This window comes from Microcaecilia unicolor, chromosome 2 (assembly GCF_901765095.1).
Source record: "Microcaecilia unicolor chromosome 2, aMicUni1.1, whole genome shotgun sequence".
NCBI lineage: Eukaryota > Metazoa > Chordata > Amphibia > Gymnophiona > Siphonopidae > Microcaecilia > Microcaecilia unicolor.
The window spans coordinates 158,924,490-158,947,501 of record NC_044032.1 but is presented as its reverse complement, the minus strand read 5'-3'; the positions used below and the strand labels follow the sequence as shown (position 1 = coordinate 158,947,501).

Here is a 23,012-nt window from a genome sequence, read left to right as displayed (position 1 = left end):
GGCAGCGGGCGCCATCTTGGAAGCGCCGCATGGCTCGACCCCCGCGGTTGCGGAGGAGTCTTAGAGCAGAGGGGCGCCTCGGGCCAAGGCTACCAGAGGAGCTCCATTCCCCGTGGCTCCTAATTCGGAGATGAGAGATCAGGGTGAGTTTTTCTCCCCCGAGTTCGTGCTTATTTTACATAAAGCCTTCATGCTGAAAAGAGCTCTGCCGCAGGTGTATGACACTACGTTGCTACCTGGTTCCCCTCCGACTGATGATGGCCCAGGGCTGATGCCAGACGTGGATTCCCCTGAGCGTTGGATGCACGCTAAGCATAGACTGGTAAATTGCCCGTTGGAGAGTGGCGCTCCCCCCCGTGGTCGGGCTGTGGGAACTCTGAGGGGTCTGGCAGGCCTTCGTGGTCTGAAGAGCGAGAGGAAGGAGCCGGTTTGCCACTGGATCTGGGTGATCCCACTGCGGTTCGGATTTTTCACCGCGATGATCTGCCAGCACTTATCTCTGATGCCTTACAGGCTCTCTCTATTGATGACCCTGTTCAAGACGAGGCCTCCTCTGGCAAGCCGAGGATGGCGAGTACTAAGAAGCCTGCTCGTGTCTTTCCTTTGCATGACTCCATACAAGAGCTTATTTCTGCTCAATGGGCTGACCCCGAGGGGCCCTTGAAAGTGGCCAGGGCGATGGGGCATCTTTACCCTCTGAGTGAGTAGCACTTGGCCCGTTTTGGGATGTCTAAAGTGGATGCCTTAGTCACGGCGGTGACAAAAAAAGACCACCCTCCCAGTAGAGGGAGGGGTCGCCCTGAAGGATATTCAGGACCGGCGGCTGGAATCAGCACTAAAACGATCCTTTGAGATTTCGGGCCTAGCCTTAAGGGTGTCTGTTTGCAGTTCTTATGCTACTCGAACCTGCCTCTCTTGGTTACAACAGGCAGTGGAACAGCCCGTGGATGGTGCGGAGTCCCTTGCTGCGGTTGCACCGCACATGGAGTCAGCCTTGTCATTTTTGGCTGACGCCCTCTATGATCTGGTCAGAGCTTCGGCTAAACAGATGTCTGTGGCGGTGTCCACCCGCCGCCTTCTATGGCTACGGCATTGGGTGGCTGACATGGCCTCTAAGCAAAGGCTGGTGAAGTTGCCCTTTTGGGGCCTTCAGTTATTTGGAGAGCAGTTGGAGAAGATTATTAAAGACCTGGGGGATGCTAAACCCCAGCGGTTACCTGAGGATAGGCCGCGGCCTTCTTCCAAGGGTCAAGTCGTTCTTCCTCCTCCAAACCTCGCTTCCGTGAAGCTAGAAGGTATCGCCCGGGGTGCTCTGCTGGGTTTACTCAACGTGCCTGCTTTCAGCAGAGGAACTTTTTTCGCTCGGACAAATGCTCCGCAGTGGCAGGTTCAAGGCCAGGAGTTCAGGGCCGTCCTCCACAATGATGGGACGCCGGACCACTCCTCCTTTACAGCTGTAGGAGGACGCCTTTCCCTCTTTCTCGAAGAGTGGACCAAGATTACCTCAGATCAGTGGGTCCTGGACCTGATCAGAGAAGGTTACCAATTGGAATTTGGTGCCCCCGGTGAGAGTCGTGTTTGTGGAGTCCTGATGCGGTACTGCCATCAAACGGGCGGCAGTAGAGGAGACCTTACAAGTCTTGTTGCACCTTGGAGCGGTGATCCCTGTGCCTCCCGCTGAACACGGCTGCGGTCATTACTCCATTTATTTTGTGGTGCTGCGAAAAGGCGGGTCTTTTTGGCCCATTCTTGACTTTAAGAAAGTCAACGAGTCACTAAGAGTGCGGCATTTTCACATGGAAACCCTGCGCTCCGTCATTGCGGCGGTACAGCCAGGAGAATTCCTCACGTCTCTGGACCTAAAAGAAGTTTACTTGCACATTCCTATATGGCCCCCGCACCAACGGTTCCTCTGGTTTGCGGTGTTGGTTAATCATTTCCAGTTTCGGGCCTTGCCTTTTGGCCTCACCACAGCTCCCTGAACCTTTTCCAAGGTAATGGTGGTAGTAGCTGCTTTTCTCTGGCGAGAGGGTATCTAGGTTCTCCCATATCTCGACGACCTGCTCATCAGAGCAGACTCTGCAGAAGACAGTTGTCATGTAACAGCCAGAGTGGTCTCAGTACTTCAATCTCTGGGCTTGGTCGTCAGTATACCCAAAAGTCACCTGACCCCCTCTCAATCTCTAGAATATTTGGGGGTCCGGTTCAACACGGCCTCGGGGTTTATCTTTCTACCCGACCAAAGGCGGTACAAGCTTCAGACTCGGGGCCGTCTGCTCCTGAGGATGCCTCGCCCGCGAGCTTGGGACTTTGTCCAGCTGTTGGGGTCGATGACGGCTACCTTGGAAGTGGTGCCATGGGCGAGAGTGCACATGAGACCTCTGCAGATTGCTCTGCTTCAACGATGGTCTCCTACGTCCCAGGATTATCAACGCAGACTCGCGTGGCTCCCTGCGGCCCGACTCAGTATGGAGTGGTGGCTCTCAGACAGCATGCTGCGGCAAGGAATGCCACTAGCGCTTCCCGATTGGTGTCTGGTGGTAACAGATGCCAGCCTGAAGGGCTGGGGAGCACATTGCCAGGGAAGCTATGCCCAGGGTCTGTGGACACCCGAGGAAACGGGGTGGTCCATCAATCGCTTGGAACTGAGAGCGATATTCCAGGCTCTTCTGGCCTTTCACAAGACTCTGGAGGGACTGGCTGTCAGAGTTCTGTCGGACAACACGACAGCAGTGGCCTACATAAATCAACAAGGCGGCACTCAGTGTCAAACAGTGGCCGCAAAGGCCGCTCAGATATGCCAGTGGGCCGAGCTACATCTGCAGCTTCTGTCAGCAGCTCACATAGCAGGTCAGAACAACGTGCAAGCCGACTTTCTAAGCAGGTATCAAATCGACCCTGCGGAGTGGGAACTCGCAGACAAAGTGTTCCTTCAAATGTGTGCCAAATGGGGAACGCCTGTAGTGGATCTTATGGCCTTAAGCACAAATGCCAAAGTCCCGTCCTTTTTCAGCAGACGGAGAGATCCTCGCTCGGCGGGGTTGGATGTCTTGGCTACTACTACTTACCATTTCTATAGCGCTACTAGATGTACGCAGCGCTGTACACTTCATGAAGAGACAATTCCTGCTCGACAGAGCTTACAATCTAATTAGGACAGACAAACAGGACAAACAAGAGATAAGGGAATATTAAGGTGAGGATGATAAAATAAGGGTTCTGAACAAGTGAATAAGGGTTAGGAGTTAAAAGCAGCATCAAAAAGGTGGGCTTTTAGCTTAGATTTGAAGACGGCCAGAGATGGAGCTTGATGTACCAGTTCAGGAAATCTACTCCAGGCATATGATGCAGCAAGATAAAAGGAACGGAGTCAGACTGCAGTAAAAGTCAGAAAAACCACGGACCCTGAGGCAGGACGACAGACATACCGAAACCTTGGCCAAAGTCAGCTGTGGCGAAACAAGACGAAGTGGCAGCAGTATGAACACAGCAATTAAACAAGATAAGTGCTGGTTTATATAATTACGGAAGTTAGACAAAGGAACACACTATAGAAAGAGGGTTTTTTTGCCGATGATGACAAAAGTTAGACAAAGGAACACACCTTTAACATATGCACATTAGTGCATAAAATCATTCACAGTGAAGCCCCAGCATACATGTCCGACTTGGTAGACCTGCCACCCAGAAACGCCAAAAAATCATCCAGAACTTTCCTCAACCTCCACTTCCCTAAGTGCAAAGGCATAAAGTATAAAGGACTACACGCTTCAACCTTCTCCTACAAGAGCACGCAACTCTGGAACGCACTACCACGCGGCCTGAGAGCGGTCTACGAGTTGACAGACTTCCGCAAACGATTGAAGACCCATCTCTTTGACAAAACATACCGCAAGGAGCAAAACATATAAATCCCATATACATCATAACAATGCCTCAAGATATTACCCCACGTACTCCACGTCCCCGTACTCTCCCATTCAATATCTACCCACAGATAAAAACTGTCTACCCCATCGCTCACTTGTTATTATTCGATCAGCGTAGTAACTCACCCACACCACATCCTTTAGTTTCCACGCCCCTAAGGCGACTGATCTGATCTTGTCATCCTTAATCTGCTCACAATGTAACCCATAATCGAAATGTAATGTAATGTAAGAAACTGTATTCCCATCATTTACAATGTATTGTAAGCCACACTGAGCCCGCAAATAGGTGGGAAAATGTGGGATACAAATGCAACTAAATAAATAAACTATAGAAAGAGGGGTTTTTTGCCGATGATGACAGAACTCCATGAATTAAAAAGCTGGATAGCTGAATTAAGGAGTCTGTTGAGGCTTTTTCCTCCATTCAGGGAGATCATATGCATAAAGATAGGATTTGTATTACAGTTATAGGGTATACAGTGATCCTAATATACGCTATAACAGAGGAAGTAGGTATTACCAACTTGTGCCAGAATTCTAGCTGCAACCTTTTGGATCAGTTGTAAATGACTATCCTGTTGCTTTGTTGTGCCACAATAATAGTGAATTACAGAAATCCAAATCTGAAAGCACCAAAGAGTAGGATAATGAATGCAAGCCCTGAAATGGTAAATAAGACCAACAGCAGATCTTAGGACACAGAAGCTTGTGGCCCAGAAGTCAGCACTGTATCACTACCTTGAGATTCACTGACAAGATCACCTAAGATATTTGAGTCTGTGCATATCAGTCTCTCCTCTCTTATCATATGCACCTTCTTTGGATTTCTGCACCCTGAATACATCACTCTAGTCACATGCTTAGCAGTTAAACTTTAATACCAAGAAGTACAATCTTTGTTTTTGTAGATCCCATCTCGTTTTGTCTAACCCCTCAGAGTTTTTTCCATTCTTTTGCAGATCTTCATGTCCACAAAAATACGCTTTCCACCGTTCAGCAATATCACTCATGAAAACAATGAACATAGCCCCAGGAAGGATCCTTGAGACACACTGCAGGACTTTGCCTTTTTTCTGAATAGATGCCATTTATCACTACCCTCAGTCATTAGTCATCCAATTTTTATTCCAGTTCAGCTATCTTGGGACCCACTCCTAGGCCATTTAGTTTACTCATGATTCTTTTGTGAGGAACGTTATTAAAGGCTTTCTTGAAATCTAGATAGGTCATGTCCAGTGTGCACCTTCAATCTAGTTCTCAGTCACCCAACTGAAGAAATCAGTTGGATTTGTTTGGTATGGTCTGCCTATAGTAAACTAAAAACAAACAAAAAACATATTGGCATAAATCTTACACCTACAATTTGAATATAGAATCTACAGAGGATACAGTGAGTAGAGGCTTAGGGGAAGGGTGAGTTATGAGTTTTGGGATGGGTGTTAATTGATATAGTTGTTTAGAACAGTTCTGTGAATATTGATGTGTATCCCTTTTGTATGTGTGGCTACATACATTTACATATATTTGTTTTTGTAGGCTGCTTTCAGTATGCTTCAAATTAAAACATTCACAAGCATCCGTATCTCCAGTGGACACATTGTAGCATACTGAGAGCGCTGTCAAAGGAACTGAAAACAGTGGGTGATTTTCACAATTTGTTTTATAATAGGTAGACACAACAGAGGGAATTAATAAACATTTGAAAGTTATAAATGGAAAGCATTTCACTGTTGAAAAAAAAATTTCTTTCCCTCAGATTTTCTCCAAGTTCGGAACTGTCTTGAAGATTATCACTTTCACAAAAAACAATCAGTTCCAGGCCTTGCTTCAGTATGCTGATCCTATTAATGCGTATCATGCAAAAATGGTAAGAAAAATAGAAACTGGAAATGACCAGAAATAGAAGATTGCATTCCAAATGGTTTTTATCTGTGAGCATTCACATCTACAACACTATTTACTTTAAGCATTATGACATATGTTCAAATGTTATACTTCTTTAAACCATCTCTGAAGTGTCTTCGTAGTGCAAGAGGCCAGAGCCCAAGCAACTTGTTCACTTGACATAAAAGCATGTTTGTAACATCATAGGACTATTTTTCTTTCTCTCTTATTGGGCAAAGAATTATACGTTAGCTTTTAATTGAAATTTACTATTTCAAAAACAGTCAAGAAAATCAAGAATTCAAATACTCAACCCCCCCCCCCCCCCCAAAAAAAAAAAAGGACCTATGGGGGAAGTACAGCTGACATGAATGTGTACAAATAGATGTGTAGATAACCGTACTAAGTCTAGAGGACAAAAGTACATAATCACTGGTCCCAAAGCTCCAAAAGAAAAATAAAACCTACTTATTTGCTGGTAAAGGTATACAGGGCATCAGGAGTATATAAAATGTAATAGTTTATTTATATATCAATGTAAATAGCAAGCAGCAGTAAAGGTTCCTATAATCCTATATAATAATTTGCACCATGAACGTTCCATGAAGCTGCCTGGGTCCGTGCCTCCATTCTGATTGGCTGTGCCTGGGACTGAAGCCTCAGATGACGTCATCCAGAGAGCCCAAGCAACAGCAGTGCGGGCCCAGGCAGCTTCATCGAACGTACAGGGAAAATAAAAGCAAAGAAAAAGAAAGGGCAAAAACCAGAAGACTCCCTGGCTCACGAGCCGCTCTCTTCTGTGCCGCCTCGAGCCCTTCACACGCCAATGGCCTTCGCCACTGCTACTGCCCTGCGCTTCCTACAGCGTGCAGCCCAGGGTCCCCGGCTTGGTGCCTACGTCTCCCTCTAGCCAGCCCGATACAACACGCCAACGCCAGCCCGCCCGCACAGGAACGCAAACGCCTGCCCACCCAGGAGTGTGAGGAAAAGCTGCAGCCCGCCCCGAAAAAACAAACAAACCCAAATAAACCGCCAGATCGCCGCCCAACCACTGCAAGTCAAAAGCGGCAGCCGGCAAAAAAAACAAAGCTGTCAAACTGCCCAGCACTGCAAGTCCACCTGCAGCACGCCCCGCAAAACAACAAGGAACCGCCAGCCAGCCTGCTGCCACTAAAAAACGGCAACCACACAAAAAAAGATTCACAACTGCAAGCCAGGTAACAGGAAATGCGATCTTCAGCCCCACAAAAAATTCAACAAACCCATCACTCCAACCTCCCCGCCCCCCTCTGTCATTCTGACAGAGAAAAAAAAAAGTAACACCCTGACAGAAAACCTCCCTTGTCTCTCTCTCTCTCTCTCACACACACACACACACACACACACACACACACATGCAACATCTAAAACCTCCCCCCCTGTCATTCTAACAGAGAAAAAAAAGTTACACCCTGCCAGAAAACCTCCCCTGTCTCACACATACACACACGATCTCTTTGTGTGCCATACAACACACACAGTTCACCCCCCCCCCATGCACACATACACACACGATCTCTTTGTGTGCCATACAACACACACAGTTCACCCCCCCCATGCACACACACACACACTTACTGACACGCACGCACACTCTCATGCAACATCTAAAACCTCCTCCCCTCTCATTCTGACAGAGAAAAAAAAAGTAACATCAAATGTAAAAAAACACAAATATAACTGTTATAATAAATTCACTGTACTGTGTTGCACTTTTACAAACTATCAATAAAAAAAAAAACATATATTAAAACAGTTCAGGTCAAAACAAACACAAATAGATAAAACCCTTGCTAGTGCCTGTTTCATTTGATTGAGAAACAGGCCTTTCTTACTAGTTCCTAATAATATCTGTGGCTAATGAAAGCAAACACTGTACCCTTGGTTTAACACACAATTCAATTTCTGGTAAAAATTAACTAACTAAACCTAGATACAAATGTGATCACAGAACTTAAACTTAGAACCTCCAGATGGCAGTATAGTCTTCCCCACTCTCAGTGATGATATGATGAGGAGAGGTTTGGTCACAGGAGATGGAACTGATTGGCTCAGACCCTGCATGGCCTTATATATGATTATGAGTCTTATCCTTCAAATCATGATAGCACCATGGATGGTCACTGGCCAGAGGGCAATTGTTGACAGAAACCTGCCACCCATGTAAATTTCTACCATGTCGGCCCCAGATGTCCCAAAAGAGGGTGCAATACCCCTTCCTCAAGGTAATCTTGGCAACATTCAGGCCAGATGTTAGCTGAGTCATTGTACATTTTTTTTTTGTTACATTTCTACCCCGCGCTTTCTCACTCATGGCAGGCTCAATGCGGCTTACATATACAGGTACTTGTTTGTACCTGGGGCAATGGAGGGTTAAGTGACTGGCTCAGGATCACAGTCCTTGTTCTCTGCTGATAGAATTCAGAAAGTCTTTTGATGTAGAGAATCCACAGGCCTTTGATTCAGGCTTGGTCAGATTAAGGTCTTTGATACACACATTAGTAAAATTTTTATAATTTTGCTTTTACTTAACTGCTTTACAAATACTTTTTTTTTTTTTTTTTTAACAGGCTCTAGATGGCCAGAATATCTACAATGCTTGTTGCACTCTCCGTATTGAATTTTCCAAGTTAACAAGCCTTAATGTAAAATATAATAATGACAAAAGTAGAGATTTCACTCGTCTTGACCTCCCTTCTGGAGATGGCCAGCCATCACTTGACCATACCATGGCGTCTGCTTTTGGTAAGAGAACCTGATTTCCACTGTAAACAAATGAAACAGATCTTCTGTTTGTTGTATCCTGTAATTGGGATCTGCAAACTACCGTAAATGTTAGTGGTAGCATTAGGATACGTTTTGCTTTGACTTTCTTAGTGCTAATTTATGGGTTATCTACAGATACCTAACCCTTGAAACACCTTTATCTGGTTGGCTTGACTGTTAATACCTCTGATTAAATAAGTTACAGTTGTTTTAACATTTCAACTTTGACATACCATTAAGCAGAATACGTCCAAGTGGTTTTCATTAAAAATATTGTTTCCATATCATCAAGCTGATCAATCCATAGACTGGTGGGTTGTGTCCATCTACCAGCAGGTGGAGATAGAGAGCAAACTTTTGCCTCCCTATATGTGGTCATGTGCTGCCGGAAACTCCTCAGTATGTTCTCTATCTCAGCAGGTGGTGGTCACACACAGCAGCAGCTCTGGCTAGGCCTCCAAGCCTAATTTTTAGGTTTTGTTGAGTGCCTGGGGTTGAGGGCTCTTTTGAGCAAGTGCAAACCTGGTGGTGCCAGGTCCCTCCTTTTCTCCCCCCTCCCGCTGGCTCCGTTAAAAAAAAAAAAAAAAAAATTTTGAACGTCCTTAAAGGCGTTTATTTCGACGTTTATTTAAGCGTCTATTGCAGCTACTCACTGGGACACCAGGTCGTTACAACTCGGAGCGGACAGCAGGTAATTTTTACCTTTTTATAGCGGGCAGGGGGTTCCCCGATTCTTCTCCTCGTGGCATATGGCGTCGGAGGGCGAGGGCGCAAAGGGTCGCTCCCCGGGTCGCTTGAGCGCTTCTAGAGGGGATGCGGGGGTCTTAAAGCCTGATTCGCCCTTGTTGGGTGACAGTTTCGTGACCGATGAATGTCCCGGTCCTTCCTCCGGCGTGGCGGTTTTTTCCCGCCATAAACGCCCATCCCCCGCTCCTCGCCTCCGCCATCTTGGCCGGCCACGCGGCTCGGACGGCTTCTTCTTGGGCCGCCCTTGAGGTTGGAGACATTAATGCCATGAACGCCCTTAATTTGGGCGACGGCACAGAAGCGGCTATAGTTAAGAGCCGTTCTTCCCGCGCGGCTCCTTCGCGGAGTCTCGCGCCGGACGCCATTTTGGATGCGCAGCATGTCTCTCCCCCGCTATTGCGAGCGCCGGTTGAGGGTGCGTCTAGGGCTGTTGCCCAGGCTGCGGAAGTGCACAGTCTGGGGGGTTTCTCCCCCGAGTTTGTTTTGCTGCTGCATCAGGCCTTCCTCATGCACAACGCTGCCCCTGCTCCCTCGTCTGGTAAAGAGGTTGAGGTTCCCAGAGGTAAACGCCCTCGGGTTGATTCCCAGGCCTTGGAGGAATTTGTCTCCTCCGATGTAGATGAGGGCAGCGTGTCTGAGGTCTCCCAACGGTCCTTTGCGGATTCCTTGGAGGAGACGGATCCCCGCTCGGATGGAGCGGATGACCCCTCTGCAGCGTGGCTTTTTAGCCCAGAGGATTTGCCCAACCTGTTGTTACAGGCCATGGACACTTTGAAGATTTCCTCTCCGGAGGACGTCTCTCCCTCAGCCCCTGTTGGCTCTGCCATTATGCTGGGGACGAAGCGCCCGCCTAGAACCTTCCACGTGCATGATGCCATGCACACCTTAATTTCGGCTCAATGGGATGTCCCAGAAGCGAGCCTTAAAGTGGCTAGGGCTATGTCCCGCCTCTATCCTTTGGCTGTGAGTGAACGTGAGGCCTATCTGTGGCCTACCGTGGATTCTTTAATCACTGCGGTGACTAAGAAAACGGCGTTGCCGGTGGAAGGTGGCACGGCCCTAAAGGACGCCCAAGACAGAAGATTGGAGGCGGCCTTAAGGTCGTCCTTTGAGGCGGCTGCTTTAAGTTTGCAGGCCTCAGTTTGCGGCTCCTATGTGGCCAGGGCATGCCTGACTATGGTGCAGCGGGCTTCCCCCTCGGATCATTCCTTGAGGGCTGATTGGCCGGCCCTGGAATCGGGCTTAGCCTATTTGGCAGACTTGCTGTATGATGTCTTGAGGGCCTCAGCGAAAGGCATGGCGCAGACAATCTCTGCGCGGTGGTGGCTTTGGCTGAAACATTGGTCTGCTGACCACGCCTCTAAATCCCGCCTGGCTAGGTTGCCTTTTAAAGGCAAGCTGCTCTTTGGGGTCGAGCTGGACAAAATCGTGACCGATCTCGGCACGTCTAAGGGCAAGAAATTACCAGAGGTCAGGGCTCGGGCTAGTACTCATCCCGGTACCTCCAGAGGACGGTTGCAGGAAGCCCGTCGGTACCGTCCAGGCAAGTCGGGTTCCTCTGCCCCCTCTTCCTTCAAGAGGAATTTCTCCCCCAAGCAGCATTCCTTTCGCAGAGACCGCCGTCCCGGAGGTGCTCCCTCCGGTCCTCCCCCAGGGTCTCGTACCCAATGACGGGGTCTTGGTCCACGCCCCAGTGCAGATTGGAGGACGGCTGTCCTCGTTTCTGGGCGAGTGGACCACAATAACTTCAGACGCGTGGGTGCTGGAAGTCATCAGAGACGGCTACAAACTAGAGTTCTGCCGACCCTTAAAAGACGGGTTTGTACTCTCTCCCTGCAAGTCTCCGGTCAAAGCTGTGGCAGTGCAGCAGACCTTGGACAATCTGATCCGCCTGGGCGCGGTCGTTCCGGTGCCAGAAAGTCAGCTTGGCAAGGGACGTTACTCCATTTACTTTGTGGTACCAAAGAAAGGAGGTTCTGTACGGCCTATCCTCGACCTCAAAGGGGTCAATCGGGCCTTGAAAGTGCGGCACTTTCGCATGGAGACTCTCCGCTCTGTTATAGCGGCAGTGAAGGCAGGAGAGTTCCTGGCATCCTTGGACATCAAGGAAGCGTACCTGCATATTCCCATCTGGCCTCCTCATCAACGCTTTCTGCGTTTTGCAGTCCTGGGCCGACACTTCCAGTTCAGAGCCCTCCCTTTCGGGTTGGCTACTGCTCCGCGGACCTTTTCCAAAGTAATGGTGGTCATCGCGGCCTTCCTACGAAAGGAAGGGGTACAAGTCCATCCTTATCTGGACGACTGGTTGATCCGAGCCCCCTCTTATGCAGAGTGCGGCAAAGCTGTGGACCGGGTAGTTGCTCTTTTGAGCTCCCTGGGATGGATCATCAACTGGGAGAAAAGCCAGCTGCGCCCGACTCAGTCCCTGGAGTACCTGGGAGTTCGATTCGACACCCAAGTGGGCAGAGTGTTCCTGCCAGACAATCGGATTGTCAAACTTCAGGCTCAGGTGGACCAGTTCCTAGTAGCCTCTCCCCTTCGGGCTTGGGACTATGTGCAGCTGTTGGGCTCTATGACGGCCACGATGGAAGTTGTGCCCTGGGCCAGGGCTCATATGAGACCACTTCAACACTCTTTGCTGCAGCGCTGGACTCCGATGTCGGAGGATTATGCTGTGCGCCTTCCCTTGGACCCAGCAGTGCGCAAGGCGCTGAGCTGGTGGATGCAGACAGACAAGTTGTCTGCGGGAATGCCTCTGGTGACCCCAGAGTGGATTGTCGTCATGACGGACGCCTCGTTGTCGGGCTGGGGAGCCCACTGCTTGGGAAGGACAGCGCAGGGGCTCTGGTCTCCTGCAGAGGCAAAGTGGTCTATCAACCTCCTGGAACTCAGAGCCATTCGGTTGGCGCTTTTGGAGTTCATCCCGGTACTGGTGTTGAAGCCTGTACGGGTCCTGTCGGACAATGCCACGGCTGTGGCCTATGTCAACCGCCAGGGAGGTACCAAGAGCGCCCCTCTAGCCAAGGAGGCTATGAATCTTTGCCAGTGGGCGGAAGCGAACCTGGAGCAGCTTTCAGCGGCCCACATTGCCGGAGTCATGAATGTCAAGGCGGACTTTCTCAGTCGCCATACCTTGGAGCCCGGAGAGTGGCAGCTATCTGCTCAGGCGTTCTTGGACATCACGAAGCGCTGGGGCCAGCCGAGCCTTGATCTGATGGTGTCATCGGCCAATTGCCAAGTACCGCGCTTTTTTAGCAGAGGACTTGGACCCTCGATCCCTGGGAGTAGATGCTCTTCTCCAACAGTGGCCGACACAAGAGCTTCTCTATGTGTTCCCGCCCTGGCCCATGTTGGGCAGGGTGCTAGACCGGGTGGCAAAGCATCCCGGCAGGGTAATCCTGGTGGGTCCGGATTGGCCCAGGCGTCCCTGGTATGCGGACTTGATCAGGCTCTCAGTCGACGATCCTCTGCGGCTGCCAGTGGAGCAGGGCCTGTTACATCAGGGTCCCGTGGTGATGGAGGATCCCTCCCCCTTTGGTCTTACGGCCTGGCTATTGAGCGGCAGCGTCTGAGGAAGAAGGGCTTCTCAGACAAGGTCATCGCCACTATGCTGAGAGCGAGGAAGCGCTCTACTTCTACTGCTTACGCCAGGGTTTGGCGTATCTTTGCAGCGTGGTGTGAAGCAGGCTCACTTTCTCCCTTCACTGCTCCAATTTCTTCAGTGTTGGCGTTCCTGCAAAAAGGTCTGGAGAAAGGCCTGTCGCTCAGTTCCCTTAAAGTCCAGGTAGCGGCTCTGGCTTGCTTCAGGGGCCGCCTGAAGGGTGCTTCCCTGGCTTCGCAGCCAGATGTGGTGCGCTTTCTCAAGGGAGTTAATCACCTGCGCCCTCCTCTGCACTCAGTGGTGCCTGCGTGGAATCTCAACCTGGTACTAAGAGCATTGCAGAAGCCGCCTTTTGAACCCTTGTCCAGGGCATCTCTGAAAGACCTGACGTTGAAAGCAGTCTTTTTGGTGGCTATCACTTCAGCCAGAAGAGTTTCCGAGCTCCAGGCGCTCTCATGTCGAGAGCCTTTTCTGCAGTTCACTGAGGCAGGAGTGACTTTTCGCACAGTGCCTTCCTTCCTGCCCAAGATTGTTTCTCGCTTCCATGTGAATCAGCAGCTCTGTCTCCCTTCCTTTCGTAGGGAGGACTACCCAGAGGAGTACTCTGCTCTTAAATGTCTGGATGTGAGACGAGTCATCATCAGATACTTGGAAGTGACCAATGATTTCTGGAAATCGGATCATCTGTTTGTCCTGTTTGCAGGTCCTCGTAAGGGTCTGCAGTAGAGAGCTGCACGGCTTCCGTCCCCGCGGGAATCCCGCGGAACCCGCGAGATTCCCGCGGGGACGGAGGCAGTTCCTGCGGGGTTCCCGCGGGGATGGAAGCAGTTCTGCGGGGTTCCCGCGGGGACGGAGGCAGTTCCTGCGGGGTTCCCGCGGGGATGGAACCAGTTCTGTGGGCTTCCCGTGGAAGTGTAAGCTGCACCTGCACCAGCCTCTCATCTACCGAATACCAATTTATTTGAGTGCTGTCTCCTCCTCCTCCTCTTCTTCCTTGATTTAACAGCATAAATGTGGAAAGTCTTCCATTAAGGAGGTGGTAGAGTCACAAATGATGACGGAATTCAAAAAGGCATGGGATGAACACAGAGGATCTCTAATTAGAAAATGGAAGTTATATAAAAGCTAACCTTAAATGGCTGCATGTGTGTGGATGTGTCAAGTGACGCTTAGATGGCGACTCTGGCTGTGATGAACTAGAGCTGATACCTGGCAGACTTGTATGGTCTGTGTCTCATACATGGCAATCTGGTGTAGGATGGGCTGGAAAGGGCTTAGACAGCAACTTCAGTGGCTGGAACATGAGGACAGTGCTGGACAGACTTTTACAGTCTGTGTCCCACAAATGAGAACATGAATAGGCTGGAGTGGGCTTCGATGGCAACTCCAGCAGTTGGAACATAAGGATGGGGCCAGATAGACTCCTGTGGTCTTTGTTCTAGAAACACGAAAGAAAGACCATAATCAAGTATAAAATATCACACTCGTTGATTTAATGATGAATTGATCATGAGTGTGACTATTGGGCAGAGTGGATGGACCGTTCAGGTCTATTTGCTGTCACTTACTATGTTACTATTAATCCTTTTTGCTCCCAGGCTGGTGCACAGACCTTAGCTCTGACACAGGCACGAGAATCAGATCTCACCTGACCTACTGGCGCGTGCATGTGGCGGCCTCTCAGCACACAATCCCAGTGAATCAGAGACAAATCTTACATGTGCGCACCAGAGTGTTCCAAGTTCCAACTTCCGGTCCGTCCTTGCCTACAGTGCTGTGGCTCAAATCCAGAAAGGGAGCTGACTGGAACTTTCTTTTATGTACTATTAAATTCTTACGGGGATGGGTGGGGATGGGTTAAATTCTTGCGGGGACGGGTGGGGACGGGTTGGGATGGTTTAAATTTTTGCGGGGATGGGTGGGGACGGGTAAGATTCCAGCGGGGATGGGTGGGGACGGGTAAGATTCCAGCAGGGACGGGCGGGGATGGGTAGGATTTCTGTCCCCGTGCAACTCTCTAGTCTGCAGGCTGCTAAGCCTACAGTGGCAAGATGGGTCAAGGAAGCCATTGCAGCGGCTTATGTGGCCGCGGGGAAGGTGCCGCCTATCCAGCTGAAGGCTCACTCCACGAGAGCTCAGGCGGCCTCGATGGCAGAGGCCGGATCCGTCTCCTTGGAAGAGATATGCAAGGCGGCAACTTGGGCTTTGGCTCATACATTCTCCAAGCATTACCGTTTGACTGTGGCTGCACGGGCGGAGGCCCAGTTTGGAGCTTCAGTGTTGAGGTCAGGGATTTCAATGTCCCGCCCTGGTTGAGTACTGCTTCGGTACATCCCACCAGTCTATGGATTGATCAGCTTGATGATATGGAAGGTAAAATTATGTATAATCATACCTGATAATTTTCTTTCCATTAATCATAGCTGATCAATCCATAGCCCCTCCCAGATATCTGTACTGTTTTTATTCTGGTTGCATTTCAGGTTCAAGTTTAGTCTTCAGTTACTTCAGAAAGACTTCGTGTTCAAGTTTTTTCACTTGGATTCTTCAAGAGTTAAGACGAGTTTGTGTTACAGTGAGCTGCTGCATTCCTCTCCCCTCCGTTTTACGGGGCTGGATTGAGACTTAAAATTCTGCCGGCACTCCCTCCCGCTTCGTGCGGCTGTAGGGCAGCTTTGTACCCCTCCCGCTTCGGCGGTGTTAGGGTCAGTCAGCTCCTCCCGCGGTTGCAGGATAAGCCAGATCCCCCCGCATCGGCGGGTGTGGTGTCCCTCCCCCGCTCCGCGGGGATGAGCTGGACGGATTCCCCTCCCCCACTTGTGTGGGGATGAGCTGGGTTAATTCCCCTCCCCCGTTTCGGCGGTGGTGAGCTGGGCAGAGTGTCCCTTCGTGGGTGTAATTCTCTAAGTGCTGAGTCCTGCGGATGGAGCTTTGATATCGACATACTGAGGAGTTTCCGGCAGCACATGACCACATATAGGGAGGCAAAAGTTTGCTCTCTATCTCCACCTGCTGGTAGATGGACACAACCCACAGGTCTATGGATTGATCAGCTATGATTAATGGAAAGAAAATTATCAGGTATGATTATACATAATTTTACCTTGAAGGAGACAGACAACATAGACACAGATATCCACATAAGGAGGCCTTGATTGAACATAAATTTGCGATCGCCAGTTTAGTCTTAAAACAGAATGTTTATCTATTAAATCCATGAGATAGAATAGGTTGGGCAAAGGAGAGGCATATATATATAAGGCATATCTTTAGTTTCGTAAGCAGCAGGCTGTCACACAGACGTGGAAAATCTCAGGTGGGAAAAACCTGGCTAAAATTATACATTTTTTAGCGCTGACTTCAATTTCTTAAGATATCGCTAGGTGTATGTCCTAAGGTTGATTACTCCACCGTGTGGGAGCTAACACTCTGAAATAGGAGTGGTTGGAAGAGCAAAGAGTGCAGGTGAACGTAAGATAAGCCAGCTGAAGAGAAATGGAGGCTGGCCATAATAGAACACATGATACACTATAATTAGTATTTTAAAGGGAATGCACTAAGAAATGGGGCACTAGTGCTGGCTAATCAAGAGGAGTGATGTGGTCAGGTTTTGGTACCATATTACATTTCAAAGGCAGTATTTTGGATTAGCTGTGTTGTAATTCAGAAGAGTTTTAGACCTCAATAGTGATTGTAGTAGTCTTAAGTGTGAAAGTACCAGAGAATGTAAGATGTCGTGCTTTTTGGTCTAGAAGGGAACACATTGCATGAAGCTGCTTTAAGGTAAAGAATGATTCCTTACAGCGTTTGAGATGTGAAAGCTGAAAGATAAAATTACTCCAAAGATCTTGACAGAACTTTAGAAGGGAATAGGAACTCCATTAATCAACATTGGATAAGATAATGGAGTGGCGTCCTTCCTGGAGAATTGAACTACAGCAGTTTTTGAAGAATTAAATTTCAGACCATTATCGGCTAACCAAGTTGCAATTTTTCCTATTATTCTTGAGACATTGGACAGTAAAGCAGCAATCAAGTTAGGACAATTAATAACTAAATGTGATTGGCATAAGTGAAAGACAAGAAATTAAGTGATTGTATTAACAGTTCCAGAGGTGCTAGAAAAAAATTATTCACAGAGAATAGGGTCAAATATTGATCCTTGAGGCACTCCGCTGGGTAGGCTATATTGATTGGAAGTGGACTGAGACCAGTAAACACTAGAAGACCTGTTGTCTAGATAGGAGCAAAACCAAATAAATGCAGAGCTAGCGATGTGGAGCTCAGAAGTTTTGCAAGAAGGATGGAATGATTAACCAAGTTGAGTGCAGCAGAGAGAGACAGAGGAAACAGCAGGACCTCTGTGCCAATGTTCAAGCTCATCCTGATGAAATAATCTAAGACTTAAAGTGTACATTTGATAGAATTATGAGGGCAAAAGCCAGTCTGTCTTAGATGTAGAGTTATTTTGTTGCTGTCCTCTTAAACAAATCTTCTCAATAACCTTTGGTATGAACTGTAGATTAGATATAGGCCGGTTGATTAATGGGACTGTAGAATTTACCTTAGTTTCCTATAGGCTGACAATCTCTTTCTAGTCAGGGGAAATACTACCATTCTTAATTTTAGTAGAGACTGTAGTGTCTAAGGAAGTAAAGGAGAGAGAAACTGCTTGAGAATATAAGTGGGTACTGGGTCCATGGTAGAAGTAGATGTGTTCATGGACAATATTGCTCTTTCAACTTGGAGACAGGAGGGCACCTAAATTGGGGAAGCCTGCTAGACTTAAGAGCAGAGGTGGCGGGAAGGGGGAGGTAAAAATCAAGCGGTTCCAGAGGTATTGCTGCCAGGATAGAAGGATTCATACAGGGAAGGCAAGTGATTCTAATAGTAAGTTTTCTCAATAAATGCAGCCACACCTCCGTCAGCACTCTCTGATGAGTTATTTATTTGCCTAACAATTTTATAGAGTCTAGAGGAGTTGGAACATTGTTTAAGGGGAGGAAATATTTTTTTTTCACCCAAGAGACATACGATTTATAAAAATGCAGAGTCTTTATAAGTTGCTAAAGCAGCTGCTGAACATGTTTTCTGCCCTGTAGCACTCATGATGGCACTATTGCTTTTTCAGTAGGCACTTCTGTAAAAGATCTGCCTTATCCAGAGTAGATCAAAGGGAAATGTCCCATAGCCATGCCTGGGTCGGCAATGAAAGAGAAACAAATACCTGGCAAGATCCCTGAAAAGATCAATACATGTTATGATGCTTATCCCAGAAATAAGCAATGGATTTCCCCAAGTCCAATTTAATGGTCTATGGACCTTTTCTTTAGGAAGCCGTCCAAACCTTTTTTAAACTCTGCTAAGCTAACCATCTTTACCACATTCTCTGGCAACGAATTCCAGAGTTTAGTTAGACGTTGAATGAAGAAAATTTTTCGCTGATTCTTTTTAAATTTACTGCATTGTAGCTTCATCACATGCCCCCTAGTCCTGGTATTTTTGGAAAGCATAAACAGACGCTTCATCTACCCGTTCAACTCCAATCGTGATTTTATAGACCTCTATCATATCTCCCCTCAACCGTCTTTTCTGTAAGCTGAAGAGCCCTAGATGCTTCAGCCTTTCCTCATAGGGAAGTCGTCCCATCCCCTTTATTATTTTCGTCGCCCTTCTCTGTACCTTTTCTAATTCCACTATATCTTTTTTGAGATGCGGTGAAAAGATTTGAACATAATAGTCAAGATGCGGTCGCACCATGGAGCGATACAAAGGCATTATAACGTCATCACTTTTGTTTTCCATTCCTTTCCTAATAATACCTAACATATTTGCTTTCTTTGCTGCCGCAGCACTCTGAGCAGAGCATTTCAACGTATCAACGACACCGAGATCCCTTTATTGGTTGGTGACTCCTAACGTGGAACCTTACATTATGTAACTATAACTCGTGTTCCTCTTTCCCACATGTATCACTTTGTACTTGCTCACATTAAACATCATCTGCAATTTAGACGCCCAGTCTCGTAAGGTCATCTTGTAATTTTTCACAATCCTCTCACGATCTAACAACTTCGAATAACTTTGTGTCATCAGCAAATTTAATTACCTCACTAGTTACTCCCATCTCTAAATCATGTATAAATATGTTAAAAAGCAGCGGTCCCAGCATAGACCCCTGAGGAACCCCACTATCTACCCTTCTCTATTGAGAATACTGACCATTTAACCCTTCTCTCTGTTTTCTATTCTTTAACCAGTTTTTAATCCACAATAGGACACTACCTCCTATCCAATTTCCTTTGGAGTTTTTCATGAGGTACTTTGTCAAACGCCTTTTAAAATCCAGATGCACAATATCAACCGGCTTGCCTTTATCTTCATGTTTGTTCGCTCCTTCAAAGAAACATAATAGATTGGTGAGGCAAGATTTCCCATCACTAAATCCATGCTGGGTTTGTACCATTAATCCATGCTTTTGAATACGCTCTGTAATTTTGTTTTTATAATAGTCTCTACCATTTTGCCCGGCACCGACATCAGGCTCACCGGTCTATAATTTCCCGGATCCCCTCTGGAACCTTTTAAAAATATTGGCGTTACATGGGCAACCCTGCAATCTTCCGGTACCACGCTCAATTTTAAAGATAATTTTGCATATTACTAACAATAGTTGTGCCAGTTCATTTTTCAATTCTGTAAGTACTCTGGGATGAATACCATCCGGTCCAGCAGATTTGTAACTGTTAAATTTGTCAAATTGCCTCATTACATCCTCTAGGTTTATAGAGATTTCATTCAGTTTCTCCGACTCGTCAGCTTCAAATACCATTTCTGGCACCGGTATCACTCCCAAATCTTCCTCAGTGAAACCAAGAATTCGTGTAATCTCTCCGATACGGCTTTGTCTTCCCTGATTGCCCCTTTTACTCCTCGGTCATCTAGCGGTCAAATTGATTCTTTTTGCCGACTTCTTTTAATATACCTTAAAAAATTCTTACTATGTGTTTTTGCCTTCATCGCAATTTTTTTTTTTTTTCAATGTCCCGCTTTGCCTTCCTTATCAGCTCTTTGCATTTGACTTGGACATGCCTTATGCTGTTTCTTATTATTTTCAGTCGTTCTTTCTTCCATTTTCTGAAGGATTTTCTTTTAGCTCTAATAGCTTCCTTCACTTCACTTTTTAACCATGACGGCTGTCGTTTGGTCTTCCTCCCTCCTTTTTTTAATACACGGAATATATTTGGCCTGGGCTTCCAGGATGGGATTATTGAACAGCATCCACGCCTGTTGTAAATTTTTGACCCTCGCAGCCGCTATGACTCTTAAAGCCCACCAGAGTACAGCGTGAAAAACGTTTTGGTTCTACATCGGTATCTGGAGCGAGGTGTAGGGTGTAAATAAATAATACTTAGGATAATACCCCCTGATTACATATTACAAGGTGCCTAGCTCAGCCTAGGGGTATATTATACAGGAGCCTTGGTGCTGGCACCCTGCCAGTGTTTTGTTCCCCGCCAAAGAACAGAAGCCACGTCACAGATATGGGTTTGATTCCCGGCACAGGCAGCTCCTTGTGACTCTAGGCAAGTTACTTAACCCTCCATTGCCCGCCGCATTGAGCCTGCCATGAGTGGGAAAGCGCGGGGTACAAATGTAACAATAAATATTATTATTTATTATAGGTGAGAAAAATAGAAACACTCTGCAATAGCTTATATGCAATATATCATCTCTTACTGATATGCACACTGACAAAATATATTGTCTAACTATGATCTGATTATCCTGAGACTACGTACAGTAATGATTAGAACAGTACAAATGATATCCTAATGATCCTTATGAAAACTTGTCACATCTTATGCAAAATACATATTAGCAGCTTCCCTGACCACGAGCTGACATAAACCAGTCGTACTTAGATAACCACTGACTAATCCCAGACTAGGAAATATATCACTGTGATCTCACCATGCTGTCCTGATGACGGCTGCAGATGAGACCGGAGCTGATTTTCCCAAAGACGCTATCTCAGCTGTCTGTGTCTTAGATGTAGAGCAGGTCTGTCTCAGCAAACAAGCAGGTTTCCATCTCTCCGTTGGTTCTCAGAGCCAATATCTCTGCCACAGGTATTTGCACCAGTTATGCAGGTCACAAGGTTGGTATCATACAGTCTCTGGCTCATCCCGAGCCTTGCTGGATTTCTTAGGTCTTCTCACCAGGTGCCCCTCCTCTGAGGGTCTCCGACTAACTAACTTCTCCCACTCTTCCCGCGTTCTTCCAGACCTCCCGGTCAGGTGATAGCCCGGACCAATTAGCCTCTCGTACAGTCCAGTATATGGGCAAGAAGAGTTCTTTGTTTTGTGACCTTGGAAATGGTAACTTCTGGTGCCATGGCTCTGCTTCCCTTCTCAGCTTCTCAGGGGAAAAGAAGGAGGTGGTTGGAACACAGAATGTTCTTGGCTTCCGCAGGCCTGTCAGTGATTTTCCACAGGCTGAAGCTGGATCTTGCTGACACAGAGATGTTCAGGTCAGGGGGTTGCAGCAGCCATCTTATTGTGCATAGGCTTGTATAGGCCAAGACCAGCTCAGGCTAGATCACAGGGAAATACCCCTACAGAGCATGGCAGGGAATTCAGCACTCAACTCAAAACCTGCATCGGCATCAGGTACACCAACACAAAATAAGATGGTCCGACGCCAGACTCGGTACTGCAACTGTGTAAGAACTCTACGTCTTAGACATCAGTGCTGCCTGCATCAAAGGACCTGCAATGTAAAAAACCTAAGAAACATCTCCATCAGATGCTGTAAAAATTATCTAGACCACAGACTTCAGCTGCTATTTCTTCTAGAAATTTGCAGGAAGATTTCAACGCACCAGTTACTACGACTAAGTGTCATTACACTCCTACTCCTCCCCCCAAAGGACTATGACCCAACAGCCAAGTTTTTGACTTCTTTCTAGTGAGCATTGCCATCGTGTAGAGTTGTCTGTGCCAAGCAACATCCGACCGTTGGGTGCTACACACCATACAGCATGGTTACACTCCTTCCAATTGACACTACTTCAAGAGGAGCTCTTGGCCCTCCTCCAGCAGCATGCAAGGGTTCTATTCCAGATATTTTCTCATACCAAAAAAGACAGGGGGTGTGGGGGGGGAGTATGTCCAATTCTCGATCTGTGATACTTAAACAAGCTTCTGCTCAAAAATTTTGCATGGTTTTCCTGGGATCACTACTTCCCATGATACAGCTCAATGATTGGCTTTATTCTCTAGATCTCAAAGAGGCATACATGCACTTACCTATTCTCCCTGCACACAGAAAACTCCTCCGCTTCCACTCTTGGACTCTGCATTATGAATGCAAGACCTTAACCTTTAGGCTTGGCTTCAGCTTCTCGAGTACCAAGTCAGTATTGGGGTGATTAAAATCACCCATTATTATCATGTTGCCCAGTTTGTTATCCTCCCTAATTTCCAATAACATTTCTATATGTTCCTCACATGTAAGATAGTGTTCTTATTAGTTCTCACTTTTGCCAGATTCTACCATGACAGGGTTGTACTCCGAACCCACCCCAAATTCCTCCTTAAGGTGGTCTCTGAGTTCTACCTGAATCACTCCATTGTGCCTTCTTCCCTTAATCACAGTCTCCTCATGGAGAAACAGCACTGCATACCGTAGACTACACATGCTCTATCGTATTATCTAGAGCGTACATAGGGAGTCCTCCCAGCCTTTTCTATTCTTCATCCCTAATTGATTAGGGATTCCTATCACCCAACATACCATATCTGCTTAGCTGACTGACTGTATCTCCTACACGTATACTCAGGAAGGGCTGACCCCTCGTGGCCGGATCACCGCTCACAATGTAAGAGCTATAGCAGCTTCAGTAGCCCATTTGTGCTCTGCCTCCATTGAACAAATACGACAATGTGGTCTTCTGTCCACACTTTCACTGCTTACTACTGTCTGGAGCAATATTCTAGGTGGGATAACCAGTTTGGACAAGCAGTCCTCAGAATTTTTGT

General features: G+C 47.3%; 1 protein-coding gene across 2 annotated transcripts in view; it reads left to right on the top strand.

The window, feature by feature from the left end:
• LOC115463176 (polypyrimidine tract-binding protein 3-like) overlaps positions 1-23,012 on the top strand; it is a 224,109-nt gene that overhangs the window by 95,627 nt on the left and 105,470 nt on the right. For both annotated transcript variants that reach the window (XM_030193442.1, XM_030193441.1), the window contains exons 6-7: positions 5,689-5,799; positions 8,426-8,600. In XM_030193442.1, the coding sequence (XP_030049302.1) occupies positions 5,689-5,799; positions 8,426-8,600 (286 nt within the window). The remainder of the gene's footprint in view (positions 1-5,688; positions 5,800-8,425; positions 8,601-23,012) is intronic.